Below are 17,060 nucleotides of genomic sequence, written 5' to 3' on the forward strand. Positions count from 1 at the left end.
ATTCACATACACATTTATTTTTATAGAACCGTAGCTTATCGGTTGGATTGCAGAAATGCTGGCATTAGGCGGATACATAATTCTATGGAGGGTGGTCCACATCTTTGTATCCTTTTAGGGCTGCCAGGCAAGAGACCACTAGATGGGCTGCTGAGGTGGATATGCAGTGTTTTTGCCTTTTAAAATTAGCTACTGGGGATATGGGGATATATGTATACATATAGCTGATTCACTTTGTTTGTTGTACAGCAGAAACTAACACAACATTGTAAAGCAATTATAGTCCAAGAAAGATATTAAAAAAAAGTGAATAAAATTAGCTATTAAAGTAGAGCTTCATTCTGCAAAATATAGCTTAGCTCATAATCCTTCCATTCTTTCCATAGCTTTTCATTTAAAGGATCATTCTAATGAAATAATTTGTGGTTCCAATTCTTAAAAATTAAACTAGTAGTGGTTAATTTTTTTGACTTTTAAACTTTTCCCTAAACATGTCAATCACTAGAAGAAAAAGTATGGGTAGTTCATAAATCTGACATATCATACAAGGAAAACAATATATTGAGGGACCAGAGTTTCATTTTTGTACCGAGTGCATCTCAGTGTAGGGAATAAAAAAACTGCATCACATGTACTGCTAGTGGGAAAAATACTGTTCCTTTTATCAACCAAATAGAGACTTTCCATGATATGTATCTTGAGTGATAAAACAGTGATAAATGTCTTATATTTACCATTTTTATAGGGGCCTTGTGATTAGAAATTAAAATTATGTTCTAAGATTATAAGTATAGAAAATTAAAATAACACTATATTCCTTGGTATTTTTCCCAAGACACTAAAATGACAATAAAACAATATCATAAGGAAAAACATGGCTTCAGCAAAAAACTGGAACATAGTTAACACCTATGGCTGGATTTAAACACTATGAAATGGATAAAACTTCAGCCAGAGAAAGACACTTGGGCATGCAGAAAAATTTTTTCAAAACAAAAATATGTCTTACTCTATCAAGGAAATGACAATAGTGTAGAATTCTAGGTTTATTTTATTAATTCATATAGCTGAGTACAGCAAGAGGTGCCAGTAACGCTGGCTACTTTTCTTAGTTATAAAATGGTCCTGGCTTTTTGTAATAGGCTAAGTGGGACTAAATTTTTTTTTATTTTTGAAGCAAAATCATCCAATTTTAAGTGGTTCTTTAAAATGTAAATGAATGGCAGGATCCAAATTTGTCCACCAGATTAAATGTTTGCTTTTCGGTTGAAACAGAAAATTACAGTTTTCCATATAATGCACCAGAATCATTTCAGAAAATCCTAGTCCAAACTCTGAGAATAAAATAAAGTCTATTTAGGTCATGTCTTGTTGTTATACATCTCATGTGTTTTTAATAAAAGGGGCACAAAACAATCATGAAAGAACAATTAAATGCAAGGTGGTATTTACATATGGTCATATGTACTTGGGAGCAGAAGCCATATTATGCCCGTGACTCCATGGAAAACAGTAAGATGACAATAGAGGACTTCTTAATGTAAACGATATTGACTGTAGGCTCATAGGGAAATCTTCCATAACTTTAATCTCACTGATTATTTTGCACTGAAAGTCAATGTTATATTTATGGATGCAATCTGCAGACTCTTAAAATATCAAATGAGGTTCTCCTCACTTACAACTTAGCAGAAATTTTCTGTTCTTTTAAGTCTTTGGGTGAGTATTTTTTTAATCCATGTGCTTTATTTTTTTAATAGCAGCAATCCAACTTAATGCAGCATGGAAAATAAGTAGTTCTTTTCATTCCTATTCAGAGCTAACTGCTGGCAGAAAACTTGCATTTTGCTTAAGTTTTAACTTTGGATTCAGACTTTTTAAAAAGGTGCCATGATTGTCGATATTATCTTCCTTAGATCAAGTATGATGGTTTCAACTTTGGAGATAATCAAGATAGGGAAAGACCAAAAGATTTATTTCTAAAGCCTGTTACAGATTTATAGGGTCGAATAATTACATCTGACTTTATTCCCAGTCCTATAATCCTTGTGGAAGGTTGGTACATTAGGTAAGGAGTATTAAAAAAACTGTAAAGTATGTATAGCTATGCTACTTAAAGCATGCAACAAAATTTGGGTAAGCATGCTTATTAAGAGTCAGTAAAAGCCTCTCGCATTTAAGAAAAAGATACATGAAAACACTCAGACTCATTTCTGGCAACTGAATTCACTGGCACAACAAAAAATAATGGTACGATACTGTACCAATATAATGATGAAACAAGAATATTCTTCTAGGGTCAGGTCTTTCGGAAATCCACCTTGGGTGATTAAACTCCCAAATCCCTTAATAAGTTCTCAACTACCAAAAGCCTACTTTGAAAATACCTTTAAGCTTCCATTTCTTCTTTTCATTAACATAATGAAGTACTTCTCTTGCTTTCTGATTTTCAACCCCCCACCCCTCTCCAGTGCTCAGAAATTCCATTCCCCATTCTTCTTTAACTCGCACTCTTACATGTGGCTTCTCTGGCAACAGGGAACCAGCGATTGTCTTCTGCTCATCTTCTTTGATTAAAACTCCTGATGAAGAATAAGTGGCGTAACCATGGTATCCCTTACCATCAATCCACATGCTGGACAGCAGAGCCGCTGCACCCTTCCCTTTGCTTGTTGGCCTATCCGGGCTGTACAGGTGGGGAGCACGTCCCACACGCTTCCTTCACCCCAAGTTAAACGGAAACACACATATTCAAATCCCAGTGCAATATCAGGTTTTCAGGAAGCGAGGATTCCCCCCCCAAAGATGATCAGTCTGTTTCCAAAGAGTCCCGCACTTCATTATGGACGATGAAACCTAAAATATGAAACAGAAACTCTGTGAGATGGTAGAGAAACACAACTCTGCATTCAGTGAAATGCGTAAGTTACAGCAATGTTTATGATCAAAGGCAGCTCTAGCATCCCCACCTGAATTACTGTTCTAAGTTACTGTCAGAACAGGATACCATTATAAACGTCACGTGGGAAAGCAGAGGCAGCCCCTCTACAAAAGATGCTGGTTGTATCATCCGGGATAGGGAGCAATCAATACACAAAACAGCACTATTCTGGAGGGTCATGTTCTGACCTATATGGAGCAGAGTGAGGTGTTTCATAAAGGATCTGGTTACACCTGGTTTGTCATTATAAAAGGAGAACACCATCAAATAGTCACTATTTCATTAGTTTCAGCCTCTCATCACCTCTTGCTCATGACTCCAAATGTATTGATACTTTCTACACCTGAATTTCCAAATGCCTGCCAGGCATTTCCTTCCAAATGTTCCACAGACAACATACTAAGCATGTGTACAGCTATACAAATTACCTTTTCTTGTGAACCTGCCTTTATACTTTCTATCTTGTTAAATGTTCTATCTTTTAAAATACTCTCAGTCTAGAAACCTAAGATTGCAACTCATTTCTCTCCTTCACCCTCCATACCCCATTAGTCACCAAGTCCTGCCCTGACTGCCTGTCTCTGAATTCATTCAAGCCCTCCCCACCTTTTGCTGGCACTACTTTAACAGCATGCTAGCTAGCTGGCTGGCTTCATGTCCTTCATGCGAGTTCCCGAACATTCCCTGTGATTTTGTAGCCCTCTGCTTTTGAACATGCTCTTCCCTTCGACTGCAACCCCCTCCCTTCATTTTCCATCTATGTTTTCATATCTGAGATCAAGGCCAAAAGCCATCTTCTGCAGAAGGCTTTATCTGATCCACCTCTTCATCCTACTTCAGTGATTCAACAATTTTATGCAACTCTATTTAGCATTTCATCTGCCCAGACTCCAAATTCATTTCCCTGTCTCAGGCCCATGGATTTGGAGGTCAAATCTATGCTCCACACTGCCACTGGCATTATTATCATAAATACTGATCCAGTCATCCCAGTTCTTTGTTAATATCACTGCACTGTTCCCCACTCCCAACAATATAAAATTTAAATGTCTTAGAGTGGTGACTGAGGATCTTTAGGAGGTGGCCCAACCCATGTTTATAACTCCACCACTACTCCCAAAGTACCTGAAATTCCAATCATTTGCCCCCCAAATGCTCTCTTTTTCCATTACCCTTTCTTGCCATCTCTACCTCCTACAATCTTACTCTGTGAGTTCCCCAAACTCCATTTTGTCCACCTCTCAGGAGAGCATTAATTACTTTCTCTTCTGTGTACCCATAACGTTTGGTTTATACCAGTTATTGATCACTGTGTGTGTGTGTGTGTGTGTCTGTGTGTGTGTGTGTGTGTGTGCGCGCGCGTGTATTGTATAGATGTGCATCTCCTTTTAGATCGTTGAGACGCTGAGGAAAGACTTGGGCTTACTCACTTTAACATACTCACAGAATACAATATCTAGCTTATGGTACTACTTAATAAATGTTGCTGTGTTGAATCAAAGCATTAAAAAATGAAAAAGACATGAGAACAGATGAAACAAGACTGGCCATCAGTTGCTAATTGGAGAAGCTGTGTGAAGGATGCATGGAACTTGTGATATTACTTCTGCATGTCTGACTTTCCAAAAGTCAAAATAAAAATAGGATATACCAAGTTTTCCAAAACTAGCAAACCATGTTGTGACTAAAACTCCACCATGAGTTCAATTCTTGACTCTATCCTGACCACAACCTTGGGCAGGTGTGTGAACCTCCATATTCTACATGTGTTAAACAGAGACAACATTACTGTTTCAGTCACCTGGGCTTTCTTCCTGCCCGCTGATCATGCAAAATTCTTTCACGCCTCAGACCTTTTGCACCAGCTCTTCCCTCTACATTAGCTGACCCCCTTAGGGGGAGTGTTTTCCTCTCCCCCAACAGTGTTGATAGCTCCCTCTTGTCATGTAAATCACAGAATAAGTTTTATTTCGTCAAGAGACCCCTTTCTTAGCCATCCTATCCGTATCCACCCTTGTCCTTTGCACAGTGTCCTATTTTTTCTTCATAGCACTTAGCACTCTCTGAAATGATCATGTTTATTTATTCGTTTACTTACTAATGGTCTGTCTCCTCACTAGAACATAAGCATGTGAGAGTGAAGACTTTGACATGTTCTAAATTCCCGGGGTCCAGAACAGAGTCTGGCTCACTCTCTGTGCTTGATAAATATTTGTTGAACACATGAACAACTGAGTACATATACACAGGTGCACTTAGTTACTTGACAACTTTTTCTATAAATAATTCTATATAACTGAAGACTTCAATCTTGAGACTCCCTGACATTAATTACAGCTCAATATATACTAATCTATGACACCCATCAGCACATTCCATCATGCTTTCTAGGAAGAGTCAACCATAACCTGAAGAAAAATATGGAAATTCTATACAAATATTTCAAGAGTAATTGAAAACCTCTTAAATCAAACTTTTTATATAAAACGTGAAAGAAAGAGAGGCAGATAATAATAATAATAGCTAACTGTATTAAATTTTACTATGTGCCTAGCACAATTCCAAGTGCTATACATATATTACTTCATTTAATCCTCAAAATAATCCAATGAGGTAGGTACTCCTGTATCCCCTTTGTGCAGGTGTGGAAATTGAGGCACAGGGATGCTAAGTTATGTACCCAAGGTAGAGAGCTGGTAAGCGGGCACGCTAGGCTCGAGACTCTGTATTCTTAACCTACGTGAGACTATGAGATCAAAACATGCCTTCATCCATGCTTTCATTCAAAGGGTATTTTCGGTGTCCTCTGGGTAGAATGGAATGGAAAAGGTAATCAGTTGGATTTCTACATCTGCCAGCTTTGATCCATTTTGACCAGAGAAAAGTCCTGGTCCACATTTCCAGGCTACACTTTGATTGCTACAGTTGTCTCAAACACATTTGCCTTTTGCCATAAAGGAAACTAGATGAGAATGGGCTCAGGACAAACTTTGCAATTACTAGAAAAGCAAGCCCAGTGGTGTCCTCAGGGATGAAATGAGAAGCAGCTTCCCTCTGTGCAGGACACAGGAGCAACGTCCATACCACACAGAGGAAGCAGGAGCCCTGGGGGCCCTGACAATACAGACAAACGTACTGCACCTGCAGGATCTTCACAACATGAACTATCAAAGGTCCCTCTTTGTTAGATTTTTTTTTCTAGGAATTAAATACAAACTCATCTAATTTAGCAAATGTTTTAGGCTTCTCCAAATTTGCTAGATTTAATACACTAAGCATTCCATAATGTCCTAATCTTCGCTTGGTCTTGGATTCAAAGGACAAGTGTGGGGAAGGCTGACAAGAGAGCCTTTCTCTTCCCATCAGTAATGTCTCTGGGATGAGGAAGGTAAATTAAGAATCAGATTGGGCAACAAAATGAGTAGCCAGTGGACCAGGAGAGATTTAGAACCTTTTAAAGCCCAGCATTTTCCTGGAAAGTGTCCTGCTTTTAATTTCCAAAAATTAGCAGGACACTCCAATTTGCTACTATTTGCCCATGGATCCATTAGAGAAGGAGTTCACAGACTGGATTTTGTTGGAAGGTCAGGCCAGCAGCACAGCTTCTACGTTGGCGAAGAAAAGAAGATGACTAACCAATACCGTGACTGCAATAGTATGCTGACAAAGCTGCGGGGGTCAGAAATGCTACCTCAGGACTTCCCTGGTGGTCCAGTGGGTAAGACTCCGCGCTCCCAATGCAGGGGGACCAGGTTCGATCCCTGGTCAGGGAAACAGATCTCGCTTGCCGCAACTGAGAAGCCCACATGCCGCAACTAAGAAGTTGGCACGCTGCAACTAAAAGATCCCACATGCTGCAGTGAAGATCCCGTGTGCCGCAACTAAGACAGTGCAGCCAAAATTAAAAAAAAAAAAAAAAAAAAAGAAATGTAACCTCTCTTCATATGCGCTGCCCAGATCTGGTCAAAAAACCCGTATATTCCCTTGTACTATCCAATCAGAAAAGGACATTTATATCCTATTTAAATTAGGCATCTTATCTTCAAAATCAACTCTAAAATTTTATGGTTAGAGGTCCTGAAAATGCAAATTATTCTTAAATTTGGTACTACTCAGTGGTTTGCATTCATTTTAAGGTACATGAAGTTCAGCTTTACCTCAGGGGAAGTTTGCCTACCTGACAGAATGACAGTTTTGGCTTTAGGCTCCAAGTTGATGAAGCAATAAATAGGTTTACTGTGTTCTCAGGATACTTAAGCTTTTCATCCACCCTTTTTTCAGAACTTTCCTGAAACTCAAATTTGAAGTTATCTATATTTTCTTCTTCTTGTTAAAACTGCAATAAATCTTTCTTACTTTCATACTGTTGAGAGGGAGTGAATAGGAGGAAAAAGGTAATTTTAAGTTACGGAATTCAGGTAAAGATAGTTACTTTCCATAACAGTTCCTCTACAAATTAATATATAAAAATTTCCTCATCTTCCTGTAAATTCATTCAGATAATATAAAATATGAAATTACTCACAAAGTGTAAAATATTACTTTCCTATAATTTCCTAATTGATATATACAGAAATCCTACATAATTCATTTCCCCTTTATTTAAAAGGGTTTAATGGTCATGGCACATACACTTATGTTAAACAAATGAGGAGACTCTCCTAAACCACTGTTCCTTGTTCAACCGAAGTCAGATGACATGCCGGATGGGATTTTGTTAGTCTGAATAGGGAGCCATGCTTGCAACTCTGGTGGTCGAAGCAGCATTTTGCAATTCTTTTTAGTTTCTGTCCAGGTAGCAAATAAATGGAGCACCCAAGAGAGTATCACCCAAGAGAGAAATGAGTATGCAGAAGCAGCCTTCTCATTTCTCTGTGGAGGGCCCCTGAATTAATGTTTACTGAGGTCACAGGTATAGTTCCTGCCATGTCACATTTTGATAAACCTATCTAGAAGCTCAAAGAGTGGTTTAATTTATCTGTAAATCCACATTGGATAGTAATAACTTAAGGTGGCACAGAATGAGAAAATTCCTTTAAATACGCACACACACACACACCCCCCCCTCAACATAGCTACATTAGGAAATTTGAAAGGTAGAGAAAAGGAAAAAAAACACCATAGGCTCTCTCTGTAACAAATCATTAGGAGTTTTTTTTTTATAAGGTTTGGCATTACTTGCATTTATTTCTTTATTTACATTGAAGTACAGTTGATTTATAATACTGTTGGAGTTTCAGGTATATAGCAAAGTGATTCAGTTATATATATATATATTTTTTCAGATTATTTGCCATTATAGGTTATTATAAGATATTGAATATAGTTCTGTATATTATACAGTAAATCCTTGTTGTTTATGTATTTTATATATAGTAGTTTGTATCTGTTAATCCCATACTCCTAATTTATCCCTCCCACCCTCCCTTTTCCCTTTGTTATCCATAAGTTTATTTCCTATGTCTGTAAGTCTGTTTCTGTTTTGTATATAGATTCATGTGTATTATTTTTTAGATTCCATACCTAAGTGATATCATATAATATGTGTCTTTCTCTGATTTACTTCGCTTAGTATGATATTCTGTAGGTCCATCCATGTTGCTACAAGTGGCAATATTTCATTCTTTTTTATGGCTGAGTGTTTTAACGATGTTTCTTAATTTTTCTTCTATGCATCTGAATTTTAAAATAAAACAAACCACTGCCATATATATATATATATATATATATACACACACACACACACACACATACACATACCCACACACCTTTAGTCAGTATCTGGATTTTTCCACTTAACATTATGCCAATAATCTCTTGAGGCCCGTTTTGACCCTAAGAGTTGTCAATTTAATGACCCTTTGCTTAATATAATAAGCAAATAATTTAAAAGCTAATAAAATTATATATATGAAAATGCTACTTTGCACACTCTAAGAATGTTCTTATTTACAAAATTCAAAGTTTATTTTTAAAAGCAATATTCTCTCTTGATTATAAATCTGATACATGTTGACATTTTAAAAAATTTAGAAATCAGAAAATATCCAAAGGTTATAACTAACCATAGATCCTACCACTCAGCTGTAACCATTTTAAAGTTTAGTTTTTACGTAAATTTTTTTCAAACAATTTACATGTCTTTATAATTTAGAGAATTACTTTAAATTGTAGAAATCCCATTTACTATGGAAAGGGAAGTGGGTTTTCTTTGCCATGGTGATCTGTTTCCAGAACGCAATGGCCCCATTTAATAGAACAGTGCCCATCAAATGGTCTTCTGGGTTTTGAACAGTAGGCTGGGTGGGCAGCTGCTGAGGGGGAGAAAAAACAGTATGTGGCTGGATAGGCAGCAAGTGTTCTAAAGAACAGAGGTTAAAGCCTGGTACTTTGCAGGCCAAAGGATGAATTCTTGTGGGGACCACTTATCCTCATGTTTCTCACATGACCCTAGAATGCATTCCAATTCCAAGAGCCATCTGGAGAAACTGGGGGAATTAGATGAAAGAATGGGTCACTACAATCCCTCTTCAGGTCAAACATGCAGAGAATGTGCTCCAGGATGGAGTTTTCAGAGGTGTCTTCTCGGTACAGGAAGAGCAGGCGTGCCACCGTATTAGTGCCAGCACACTATTCACGAAAAGCCACCATGATGGACTCCTCATTTACACAAAGAGGACTTTGGAAATGGATCCTTCATTTTTTTCTCTTAAATTTTTTTTTCTTGACTAGGCAATAAGTTCTTCTGTTTCAAAAATTCAAAAGGTTCGTAAGGGTGAATAGTGAAGTTTCCCCCACCATGCCTGCCCCAGTCATCTGATTTCCCTCCCAGGGGCAACCAATGTTATCAGCTTTCCGTGACTCTCTACAGAGATACAGAAGCAAAGGAAGCTATGTATAGGAATGGATCCTCCAGTGTTGACTGATACATCACTGTGTGGGAGATCGTCACTGGATAAAGAGGTGCCTGGGCAGAAGAAGCAGGGCTGTCTCAACCCTTTTATGAACCACTCTAAATCACAGGCAGTTAATAGGTTTAGATTTTGAAGGGAAGGCTTACTTGATATAAGGAGATAACATCTGGCACTAATGAGAAAGGCTAATAAGTGAGCTGCTCTCTATCTGGGTTGCATTTAAACGGCCAGGTCATGATCCGTGGCATGTTTATTCCTTCCAAGGGTGGCTGAGACTAAGGGCACCACCATCTCCTACATGAGCAATTCTCTAAATGTAAAACATTATCATATGTTTGTATTATTTTGATACGACTCAGCAGTATTTACCAAACCTTTCACCTTTTAAAAGAAATACTGAAAACAACTTAAAAAATCATAAGTATTATTTTTATGTCTCAGAGCCTAAATATTTCTCTACTGGAATACAATTCTAATGATGTAATATAAATTGATGGAAAACTCACAGGAGACATTTGCTTTACTGCCAAGTTTTAAAGAACACTTAAGCAAGGAATATTTGTCTTAGTGATATGAATATTTAATTTTTCCTTATCCAGAAATTTAATTTTCTAAAAAACTGAACTATAATTGACTTATATATGTTTCAGATATACAACATAGTGATTCAGTATTTTTATACATTATGAAGTGATCACCATGGTAAGTCTGTTACCATCTGTCACCGTACAAAGTTATTACAATATTATTGACTATATTCCCCATGCTGTACATTACACTCTCATGACTTATTTATTTTATAACTGGAGGTTTGTACCTCTTAATCCCCTTCACCTATTTCACCCCTTCCCCCACCAGTGTCTTTAAAAGACATTTTAAAGAGTGTTAACCAATACATTTTTGGGAAAACTTTTAAAGCTTACCTTTGTATCAGCTGTTAAAAAAAAAAGAAGCCTATGATTTTCTCTTGAAATGCAGTCATCCCTGTTTGTATCTATTAATATTTGCTTAAACACTGAAGATAACAATTGACTATTTTACGGCACACACAAACACTCCAAATTTCTGTAGATGAATAAATACAGAAAAACAGCCAATAGAATTTTAAAGGTGAAAAAGACTCCATCAGATTTTAAAATATACTACAAATCTATTCTAATTAAACTGTGCGACACAGTGCCAGGAAAGACAACAGCTCATTAGAGCCCAATACAGAATCTGGAAATTGATCCTTAATAGTCTTCTTTTAATAAGAAGAATTTCACATAAAGAGGGAAACAAATGGCATAGGGACAATTGATTATTGATTTAGAACAAAGAAAGTCAACAACAACAACAAAAATAGAACACAGTAAAGTTAGTTTACTCCCTTGAATCATACATACAAATAAATGGCCGATGAATTAAAGATTTAAGTATTTTAAAAAAAGCACATATAAAAATCAAAGATAAGTTTTATAATCTTGGCCTTCCTCCATAAGACACAAAATAATGAACCAAAACATAACAATATAGACAAATTTGAATATGCAAAAATTTAAACAAAAGACCGTAAGAGTTAAAACGTTAACTACAGATTGGGGGAAAGTACTGTGACACATATAGCAAAGGGCTGATATCCACAATATTTAAGGAAGTTTTACTAATCCATATGAAAAAGACAAACAACTCCAAAGAGAACTGGTCAAAGCACATCAAATTTAAAAAAAAATCAATAAAAATATGTAACAATGCCTAACCTTATAGAAATCAATGAAATAGGATATTATTGTTCATTCTTTAGAACCACCACCACCCCAAAATGCTGATGAAGGTGAGTAGACCTGTCATGTTCATAAACTGGAGGTCGCAATGAAAACTGTGTCCTTTGGAAAGACAAGAGAATAGTAATCTCTCAAAATGTTAAAAAGTATATATTTAGTGGATATAGCAAATACTCGTATACTACAGAAATATTGTCATGTATGCAAAAGAGTGTCTTTACAAAGAAAGTCAAGGTAGCATTGTTTAGATAATGGAAAACTGAAATTTTCATAAACATCCATCAATAGAATAATTGTTCAACAACTTACAGCATACTGTATTATCTATGAAATGCCATAGAGTCATTCAAATGAATGAAATATATGCTAACATGGACAGATTTTCTAGATGCTGTCTTTGTGTATAACTGAGAGGGGTACATAAATGCATATAAGTATGTACACATATATCACATATATATACATGTTTGTGAATGTACAGAAAACTGTCCACAAAGATCTACGCCAAACTTTTACCAGTGGTTCCTGTGAGAATGGGGATGAATTTGGGGAAGGAATGAAGGAAGTTTTCACTTTTCCTTGATAGATTTTTGTGATGTTTGAATGCTTAATTAGAATATATTATTTGTGTACATAAGAACACATAGATAAAAAAGAAATGAACTTCATTTCTCCCTACGTCCTACTTTTTTTACTTGGTCACAGTGTACAACAGAAGAAGAAGGACCTATTTGAGTATAAATGTTTAATTTTCATAAAATGAGAACTTTCGTATAAGTGCATTTTAAAAATTTGATTATTTTCTATTGTAATTTATTCTTCATACAATGCTATCAAATGAAAATGAGTTAATTAGTTACTACAATTCCTAGGAAAACTATACAGACGTAAAACTATCCTGAATGTCAAAAACTGGGTTGGGTGCAGTCACTACATCTCAGGACTCTCAGGGTCAGGAGTCAACGACACAAACACATGGCATCTTCCCAGTTTCCCGGAGGTCCCAGCCAGCTCAATGTCACCATAAATATCCAGCTGCCTTATGATGATCAACTCAACTGGAGAAGTGTGACCACAGTGTCAGATATTAGCATGAACTCTTCCTGACCCCAGAAGTGGAAGGGAGAAAAGGAGAGGACAAATAGGTCTGCTTGATATGGGAAGGTGATGGGTCCAAGAGTACATTATGATAGGATAAAGCACTCAAATCGAGAAAAAGTCTATATATTCAGGATGTCTAAAAACCCTACATGCATTTACAAATAAATATGATGCAGGAGAAAACAAAACAAATAAGGAAGAACTATCCCTAGGAGAAAGGGGAGTTTCTTCTACATGCCAGACATTATTATAGGACCAATAGCTATGGAGCAAGCAGGCCCCCATAAACCTCAGGGAAGGGATTTGCTATTAAATTATGAAGATACATCACCACTTCCTTTATCATGGGACACGGTCCCCAGCAGGGAACACACCACCAACAGGAACCACTGCAGATGCTGCGGCACCATATGATGCATGGCTGCCCTACAGAGGCTGTTTCGAGTCCTGGGATCAGCATTTGCTTTCCAGCAAGACCTACCATGGTATTCTTCACGTAATCATCTGTCCTGGTATGCTTTTTAACAATTCAAGTTTCAAAGGTTTGACTCACGTGCAAATTCTCTGAAAAATCTTATATAACACCTGTTACATATAGCAAAGCACGTAAACCCATGAGAGACATAAAAAGAACACCTGTGAAGTAGGGGGGTCAGACTACATGATCACTCAGGTCCCTTCTGGTTTTAGCAGCTTGTGAAACTGAAGTGTGTTGGGAGGAAAAATGGTAGGAGTATAGTGATCTTCTGTGGCGGTAGTAAAAATCGGATTCCTTTCTAAGCTACGTCTTCTAAAAATTGAGTTTCTACCCTCTCTAAGTTATGAGTCCAAAGCAGACACATATGTGCCCACACTGGCTCTCACCAGCATCTGTTCTGGGTATAAAACTTCAACTGAGTCTCTTCAAGAGCAGAATAAATGATGCTGATACTTGTTTTGGGGGCCAGAAAATAAAACTAAGAAAGAAATGAAAACATAGCCCTTTAGAATGATTCAGACTTCTTTGAAAGAAAAAAAAAGACTTAATTTTAGAAATGTTCGCTAGATGGTGTTGTGTTAAACTATATTTTTAAAAAATTTTTAATTGTGATGAAATACATGTAACATAAAATTTACCATCTTACTCATTTTTAATTTGCTCAACTGCATTTTGTTTACCTACCTGGTAAACTGTCGACTCTCTTCATGAACTTCCATTTCTGTACTTTTAAATTCATTTAGCTCTTTCCTTATTGCTGCCTGAATAGGAAAAAATAGATAAACTGAATTGTTATTTAGATCACATATTTCCTCAGTATACATAGTATCAATGAAGCAGACATTCTTTGATGAAATGTCTTGGAGAAAGGCATTTCTAATTTCTACTAGGTAAAGGTATGACAAATGAAATGTCTATACTACAGCCAAACAAAAACCCAGACAGATTTCCTTCAGGTGACATTGACAAGGCAGAGATGAAGGAGGCCTTTGCCAAACTCACCCTGGGGCCTGGTCTGTGAGTCACCCACATCCCCCATCCTCGATGACCACAAGGATAGCACAGGTCATGAGATTTTTTGAGAAACAATATCATTTTCCTATGAAAGTTCTGCATGTCATACCACCCACAGCAACATGGCTTTGACGAGCTGCCACAGAGCTACAGAGAAGGCAATTGCTATTTATTCTTTTATATTGAAAGTTTAGACAATTAGAATTTAAAATTTCAGCACAACACTTCAAGCCACTCAAAGAAAATATCAAGTAGAATCCTATTACTATTACTATTTATTGAACACATAATCCATGTCATGTACATGCTGGGGTTGGAAGAGATGCTATGTCCTTTCAGGTTGAAAAGCTGAGATACTCATCAAAATGTTAACATTAGTTATGTATTAACAATACTGGCTGGATCATGGATGGTTTTTCGGTTTCAACTATGTGCTTATCTTTATCTCCTAATTTTTCTAGGAAGAAGTTTTTCCTCATGTAAATGAAAAAATAACTAATAAAAGCATCCCCATAACCTCTGAGAAATGGACTCTTCAGCTGAAACAGAATGACATTACAAACCACAGAGAATGGCTTTACAGAGAGATAAGAAAATCTACTTTGTGGTTGGAAAATGATGTATTTTAGAAAAGGAAAAAGACAGAAGAAAGCCTTGAGGCCTCTCTCTGGCTTTCTCCCATCACTAGCTATCACTCTACAATATACAAGCTTTTCCCCAATGCTGCTTTCAATGTTATGTTTAAATCCTATAGTCGTAGATTGTTTGTCTCTCCAAATATATTCCTCAGCCCCTGTAGTTTCTATGAGGAACCTGAGGCTGGGGACTGTGGCAGTGGTTCTTGCTAATGGTTTTTTGGAAGAGGATGAATCAAGTACAGAAATATTTCTGGGCCCAAGTTCCCTGTGATAAGACTATATATCTTGTTTCACAAGTGAGATCAACAGTGAGGATACTTTGTTTCACTCACTGTAAAAATTGATACCCAGAACCAGTATCTGGCTGATACCCAGCTAAAATAGCAAAAACTCTCTATATTCATCACCAATTAATATCTATCAAAAAGTCTTCCTTAATCAACCCAAGTGCCCATTGACAGATGAATGGATAAAGAAGATGTGGTGCATATATACAATGGAATATTACTCAGCCATAAAAAAGAATGAAACCTTGCCATTTGCAACAACATGGATGGACCTAGAGGGTATTATGTTAAATAAAATAAGTCAGACAGAGAAAGACAAATACCATATGATTTCATTTATATGTGGAATCTAAAAAACAAAACAAATGAACAAACATAACAAAACAGAAACAGACTTACAGATACAGAGAAAAAACTGGTGGTCGCCGGGGGTGGGAGGGGTGTAGCAGAGGGATGAGTAAAATAGGTGAGAGAGATTAAGAGGTACAAACTTCTAGTTACAAAATAAATAAGTCATACGAATGTAATGTATAGCACAGGGGATACAGTCAGTAATACTATAGTGACTTCGTATGGTGCTAGATAGGCCTTCTTACTTCAAGTCCCATGCTCTTTCCAATAAAATGAGCTTCTGGGCCTAAGTCATCCAGATAATTGTCTCAGATCTCCATGTTGTGTGTGCTAGCTTGTAATTAGAAATGATGAGTCAGTTATAGGCAATGAATGTGATGTGAAATTACAGGGGCTGGTTGTTTGAATATATATATCAGGAAGATGTGATTATAGGCAGTTAAAGAAATGCAATACTCATTTTAAAAATTCACTGAAGACCGCAGTTTTATTCCAAGAGTATTTCCTCTTACTATGTATTTATTTATTTTTATATTTATTTATTTATTTATTTATTTGGCCGCACTGTGCAGCATGCGGGAACTTAGTTCCCTGACCAGGCATCGAACCTGCGCCCCCTGCAGTGGAAGTGTGGAGTCTTAACCACTGGACCACCAGGGAAGTCCCCTTCTTACTATTTAAAGAGAAGGTTTCCTGGGAGAGTTTTGAGAGGCAAAAAGTAATTAAATACCCTTTATGTTAGGGAAATACATGTACAATAATCTTAACTCCCTTCTATACAAACGAGACCAGAGTTTAAGTCTAATAACTCTTCACATAAGTGTAAATGGGACTGATATTTTTTTGAAAGATAATGGGATAGAAAGACGTAGGCTGATGTAGTGGGATTGAAGTCTGAATGGTGCTGAGTTGGGTCAACAATGGGGAGTCATTCGGCCAAGACTAGGTATTTCTAAGACAGAAACAAAACAAGTCCACAAGAGATAGTACTGGCACCAACTATGTAGTGTTGTTTGGTAGCATGAGAATTATAGAAAGGAAAAAGGAAACAAAAATGACTGGAACTAAGTTTAAGATTGACTCATGATGACTGGTGATGGAAGGTCTGCTTATCACTCCCAGTCAGCTCAGGGGTGAGCCTGGCTGGAAGCAAGAGGTGATTTGTTGACTATATGGACTTGCTGCCTTCTCAAATAACCTGAGCTATGAGGATTAACTAGAACTCCCATCGTTTCGATGTCTTTGCTTATTTCTTTGATAAAAATCTGATGTTTAACATGGAGGGGATTTCTTGACTACTCATCAAGCTCAACGCCATGGTTAGATAAGTGTACTCTCTGCTGCCTGGGCAACCATGAATAAGCCAAAGAACATCTCTGTATGGAATTAAAATCTCAGTCTTCCCTAGGACCTATTTAGACAGTGCATTCCTGGGAGGGTGGTATGTTCTATTCATCTTTATGTCCCCAGTATCTAAGACAATATTTAATATATTAAAAGGGTTTTAATAAATGACTACTGAGTAACTTGGACAAACCCATGTATCATCTGAAAAATTCTGGATTCTCTTTCA

The 17,060-nt window shown here is 37.0% G+C and overlaps 1 protein-coding gene across 5 annotated transcripts in view; it reads right to left on the reverse strand.

Annotated features, from left to right (window-relative positions):
- Positions 1 to 773: 773 nt before the first annotated feature.
- Positions 774 to 17,060, reverse strand: part of PHACTR2 (phosphatase and actin regulator 2) — a 262,789-nt gene continuing 246,502 nt past the window's right edge. For 3 of the 5 annotated variants that reach the window (XM_068550913.1, XM_068550917.1, XM_068550915.1), the window contains exons 12-13: positions 13,882 to 13,958; positions 774 to 2,856 (exon numbers count right to left, since the gene is read on the reverse strand). In XM_068550913.1, the coding sequence (XP_068407014.1) occupies positions 2,841 to 2,856; positions 13,882 to 13,958 (93 nt within the window). In that variant the 3' untranslated portion in view covers positions 774 to 2,840. The remainder of the gene's footprint in view (positions 2,857 to 13,881; positions 13,959 to 17,060) is intronic. The other 2 variants (XM_068550916.1, XM_068550914.1) reach the window with 1 other exon arrangement.

The sequence above is a fragment of the Eschrichtius robustus genome, chromosome 9, assembly GCF_028021215.1.
Source record: "Eschrichtius robustus isolate mEscRob2 chromosome 9, mEscRob2.pri, whole genome shotgun sequence".
NCBI classification, from domain to species: Eukaryota; Metazoa; Chordata; class Mammalia; order Artiodactyla; family Eschrichtiidae; genus Eschrichtius; species Eschrichtius robustus.